Source organism: Micropterus dolomieu, linkage group LG15, assembly GCF_021292245.1.
Source record: "Micropterus dolomieu isolate WLL.071019.BEF.003 ecotype Adirondacks linkage group LG15, ASM2129224v1, whole genome shotgun sequence".
NCBI lineage: Eukaryota > Metazoa > Chordata > Actinopteri > Centrarchiformes > Centrarchidae > Micropterus > Micropterus dolomieu.
This window is the reverse complement of record NC_060164.1, coordinates 10,282,015-10,287,543: the sequence shown is the minus strand read 5'-3', so window position 1 is coordinate 10,287,543 and position 5,529 is coordinate 10,282,015. Positions and strand designations below refer to the sequence as shown.

At 39.4% G+C, this 5,529-nt stretch overlaps 1 protein-coding gene across 1 annotated transcript in view; it reads left to right on the top strand.

Moving 5' to 3' along the window:
* The first annotated feature begins 1,615 nt into the window (after nt 1-1,615).
* itga9 (integrin, alpha 9) overlaps nt 1,616-5,529 on the top strand; it is a 50,537-nt gene continuing 46,623 nt past the window's right edge. The window contains exons 1-3 of the mRNA XM_046070879.1: nt 1,616-2,116; nt 2,403-2,530; nt 4,909-5,015. Of these exons, the coding sequence (XP_045926835.1) occupies nt 1,926-2,116; nt 2,403-2,530; nt 4,909-5,015 (426 nt within the window). The 5' untranslated portion in view covers nt 1,616-1,925. The remainder of the gene's footprint in view (nt 2,117-2,402; nt 2,531-4,908; nt 5,016-5,529) is intronic.

Sequence of the window (5,529 nt, the reverse complement as noted above, 5' to 3'; positions counted from 1 at the left end):
CACTTTGTCATTTCTTCATCCTTCTTATTGGACAGTGTTTTACATTCCAATATCTTATCTCACTGCCTGGTTTTACATTGTTTAGCCTGTCTAACACAGGATAAAGTATGATAACATCCTGTTGACGTAGACACGTGGGATGCAGACATCACAACAGATCTGGGTTTTAATGATCCTGTTGGTAACAGCTCACATAAGCAAGGGTCACCTTTGACCTTGTTCCTTTCCCCTGCAACAAAAATGCAGTTTTTCATACAGAGGACACATACATGTATTAGAACAGAAACCCCCCATTTAATGAGAATCAGAATCAACTTTTTTGGTCAAGTATGTTGATACATGCTTGGAATTTGACTGTCGCTCTCAATATACTTAAACACAGTGCAGAAACGGTATAACTAACATACTGTGCAATGAAACAAATACTGTCAATTTTAACATTAAAAATCCACTCCAGAAATGATTGAAGACGTCAAAGTATTCCGTTCTGAAATGTTTTCCACTGAATTCATGAAGAAATCAATGAACAAATGACACCTTTTATCTATTAGAATCTATGAATGTGCAAATTTATGTAAGTATGTTGGACCAGTCATTAGTTCTGATGCCAGACAGTCATGCTTTTTCTCCAGGTCTTAAACTCGGATTTCAGGTGAGCACAGAGAAATGTGTCAAAGTCTGCACAAACTGTACAGTACATCGTTCTGCACAGTGAAGCTCATGTATCCAAGTGAAAAAACAATGAGCGAAACAGTTTTGAGTGAAGGGAGTACTTTAAACATAGTGCAAAGAACACATTTACTGTGCAGGAGGATACAAATACAGACATACTGTCAAACAAATGTACACTGGTGGGACCCCCATAAGATTCCAGATGATTAAGAAAAAGCAGAACATATTTCTGCTACACAATATAATACTTGTTTTTCAGTCTCTCCTTTAATCTTTCCTTTTTCTTGTAAATATTGGTAGTTTCTTTCCTCAGGAGTCTTTTCTAATTAAACAAGGAAATCAAAATCAGTCTTAGTTACGACAACTGTTAGCCATGCAACCAAGCAGATAAGGGTTGTTTTAAGGTGACACATGTTGGGAACCGCTGCTGTAATATATGTTATAGTAAGATGATTGGATTTTTTTTAAAGGATGATTGTCAAACTCTCTCAGTATAAAGCTTTAATTTAATTTGAACAATGTACTAATATCATTGCCTGATTGTGCTGAGAAATTGCACTGTCCCTGATTTTAACTCTGAGAATCTCAGAACTTGAATGAGTAGCCAATAAATCAATGAACTTCTCATTAAAACCCTTTTTAAAAATAAAAAACAAACAAATGAAAATGAGGTTATACTGTTCATTTTGAATGGAAAACGTTAGATGGCAGCAGTGCGCCCTCCTGTCTCAGTTTAGGTGAGTGGAGCCCCCAAAGCTCACGGGTGAAATGTGATGCTTTGCGCCTCAAAACCATTCGCGTCTCTCTATGACCGTGTCAGTGTTTGAGCATGAATCCACATCTTCCGGTTTTACCTTTCACATTAAACCCCTCGCAGACCTTCAACAGTTGAAACAGTGGCTCAACCAACAGCGATGCTTTTATTTTGAGGTACACGCCTGTTATTTATGGCTTCGCCGCGTCTAACCTCTTGTCAACTTGACACCATTGACCGCATTTATGTCCACGACAGGGGAGCCTGCGAGCAACAACTTTCTCAGATTGACAATGGAGAGAAGCTGACGCACCGTTATTTACCGGACCGTTAACTTTCCTCCTCAAGCTTCCCCTCATGCCACCACAGCCTACTGCTGCGCCAGAACAAGGGGGAAAAGAACTGAAAGATAGTTTTGTAACAGTTTGACCACTCAAGAGCTGACAATTCCTGCGTATTGTTTTCCTTCTTTCTAGTCACTTTAACCGCGTTATTACGCATGATGCGCAACGGGATGGCTTCTCTCCGGAGACAAAACACGGGATTACAAAATGTTTTTTATGTCTATCTCTCTATTTCAGTGGCTTATTCTTACAATATAGACTTAGAACATCCTTTGGTGTTCCGCGGACCAGATTCTAGTTTTTTTGGCTATTCTGTGCTGGAGCATTATCATGACAACACACGCTGGTGAGTCTTGTGACATATCTACTGTTACTGGAAATGCTGATTTCTGTAGATGCAGTGAATTTTGAACTTTGAAGCACATGTTGAAGTGTGTCTAGAGCTCAGGCTGCATCCACGCCCAATAGGCTACATGCACAACAATAATGGGTAATATTACATTTCTGGTTGTACTGTATTTTTTTCTGCCGGCAATAGCCTATATTTCCTTTTTTTATTTGAAGATTTCAGTGACACTGATTAAACATACTGCGATAAGTTTGACGGGTGTCCCATCCTCTCCCCTCTTCAGGGTAATAGTAGGGGCTCCGAGGGCAAACTCTACCTACAGTAGCTCTGTGCACTCTCCTGGAGCAGTATATAAGTGTCGAGTTCACAGCAACCCGGAGCGCCGCTGCACAGAGATGGATCTCGGACGAGGTCAGTCCCCACTGCCTGCACCATAACTACAAGACCATGTAATGACATTTACACTAACTGCAGCCTCGGGGCAACACATGCACCCACGCACAACATCAACAGCTCAGAAATGAATGCATCTCACAAAAAAGTTCATTATCTGGTGCTACAGTCCACACACACACACACACACACACACACACACACACACATATTGAATTTCAGCTTTTTCTTTTATTTTTCACTCTTTGTATAAACTCCCCCAAGCATCTGTTTTGTTTTATCAGTATAAAGCAGCCTCATACTGCTCTTAACAGGGCTACAGTTGTTCTTTTAGTTCTGAACCTGCTATATGGAGACATGCAAAAGACAAGAGGGTTCTGTGTGCAGAGGTTCATAAATATTTTGATAAATATGATTTATGCTCCTGCTAATATTTTCCAAGCATGTGAGCCAAAAAGTTAAGTTCAACCCCCCCAACCCCAGGGCTCTGTTCTTGTGGTCAAGAAAGCCGGCATGCAGGCATTGCTTTAATATTAACCCCGTGCTCAGTCTATGTGTCACCAAAAAACATTGTCACGTTGAACTTTTTCTGCTTGGTGCACAGTGAACTCGGATGAGCCTCTGGGAACCTACAACACAGAGGAACACTTACAGCTACATGCCATTCTCCTGAATCAATTGTCTTCAGGGAGAAAGGGAATAAAACTTGGGGAAACGGGAGGGAAATAGTAATCCATTATTTAAGATTTGGACTCTTAAAAAGTGCCATAGATTTTGGTTTTTGTAGTGATTTTTTTTTCTTAATTATGCTATTTATGTTAAGTTTTTCTTGATTTATGTTCTCATTCTCTTTATGATTTATGATCTTCATAAATTGGTCCACTGTTAAAAGTCACTAATGATTATAGCATTACAAAGCAGTATAAGATACATACACATTAGTAAATGATAAGTAAATTATTTGGACTTTTGCCTTGGGCTCAAAGAAATTGTGTGTAACAGGTTAGTGCAGACTGAGGTGTGGACACAAATGCAGACAATACGAGAGGTGGTGCAGTTCAGAAAATATTTAATATATATTTTACTCAAAACTTAAACAGGCTTCCAGGGGAGCTTGAGGCAAAAGTCCAGACAAAGGTAATTCCAACAGAAACATAATCCACAGTCAAAATCCAAAAACAAGGAACAAAGTCCTATCCAAAGGTAAGATCCAAAAACACAGAGAACAGAGCGCAGACAAACCAAGACTGACGATACAAGCAGGCATATATACACAGGGACTAACGAGCGGGGCGGGAGCAACACAGGTGAGGGGAATCAGGACTAATGAGACACAGGCAGGCAGAGAGACAGCAGGGGCAAACAGATAGACACCAATAAGGCCATAGGGAAACTAATAACCAGGAAGAAACAGAAAAATATAAATAACTGATCCAGAACATAAGTAGACAGATCCCAAATATACCAATAAACCACAACTAACAGGGAAAACAGACTGAACTAAGATTAAACAGAACACAGAGCAAACATGGACAAAATAATACAGAAGTACACAGACCAGGACTAGACACTAAGACACGAATTAAAATGCAGGACAAAACTAGAATACGAGACAAGACAGATACTAAGAAAACTTAAACATACGAATGAACAAAGGACTAAACTTAGCTACAAAACCCTAAACATGACAAGATCAAAGTTAGCTATAGAAACACAGAATCTAAAACCAAACCCATGAAAACAGATAGAGTAAACTAGAACATGTGAATAAATAAACAAGGCTACACAGAGAAACACAGAACCAAAACCAGACTTAAACAGGAAAACATGAACACAAACCACACTCCTAACATTGTGAGGGTATTTTTCATTGTTTCTTATGTTTTATTGAGCAAACAATTCAAAATTTATTTAAGAAAATAATTGGCAGATTACTTAATTATGAAATTAATCATTATTTGCAGGCCTAAAGGGAGCCATTTAAAAAGATTTGTTTATGTTTTAATGTAGAAAATGGAATATTAGCCAATATATTGTTGTCTTGTTTAACATTCAAGTATTCATATTAACCTCCAATATCCAGTGGCGTTGGCCTTTACTAAATGTCATAATAGACATAGGTGGCTGACAGTATTGACAGAAGAAGTGTTGTGAAACATTTCAGATATCTGCAAACCATTTCCTGTTTTTAATGTTTCATCTACAGAATTTCAAACTGTCAGCTATATAAAAATCACTCGTGCATTCAGCACAAATAAAGAATAAAACCAAGAATTCATAAAGCTGACAGTGTCTTGGAGCAAGTAACTTGAATGCTAAGTAACTTGTTACTTGCTCCAAGACATCCTCCGTCCTGATGACTCAACAACTGCAAACTTCTCTCATCATTCTTTCAGGAAACAAGCCGAGAGAGTCGTGTGGGAAGACATGCCAAGGAGACCGGGATGACGAGTGGATGGGGGTCAGCCTGGCCCGCCAGGACAGTGCCGACGGTAAAATACTGGTGAGTTCGGGGACCTGATTACACCAACATCATTGTTACAGATCTCTTACCATGAACCGTACTGTTCAACCACAGCTGGCCTCAACATTTCAACCCTCCTTTAGTTTTATGTGCTTGCAAGCTTTGAATTGCACAAGTAAAAACAGAACTTAAAAGATTTACAATGATTTTTTTTATCTTTCTTTTTTTGCATAACAACTAAAGTCAGACAGATTTGGAAACTGATGTGTAGTTACATAATACCATGAAACATTTACCTCGTGTTTGGAGCTGGACGAGCCAGTGGAACAGGGTTTGTCAAGAGTAGATTGTTGTTTATAAAACTTGAAAGAGGGATTTAGAGAAATAGACTAACTAGTGGTGCTAATCCCAGAGGTGCTTGGCTGGGTATTTGCACGCAGATCGTAGGGGCAGCTGGCAGAGTTTGTTTAGGCTTCAGCCCCTCTGCGGTGGTCCCGTCAAAGGGCAGCCTTTCATTAAACGTTAACCCCCGTCTCCTGTGTGGTGGCTAGCA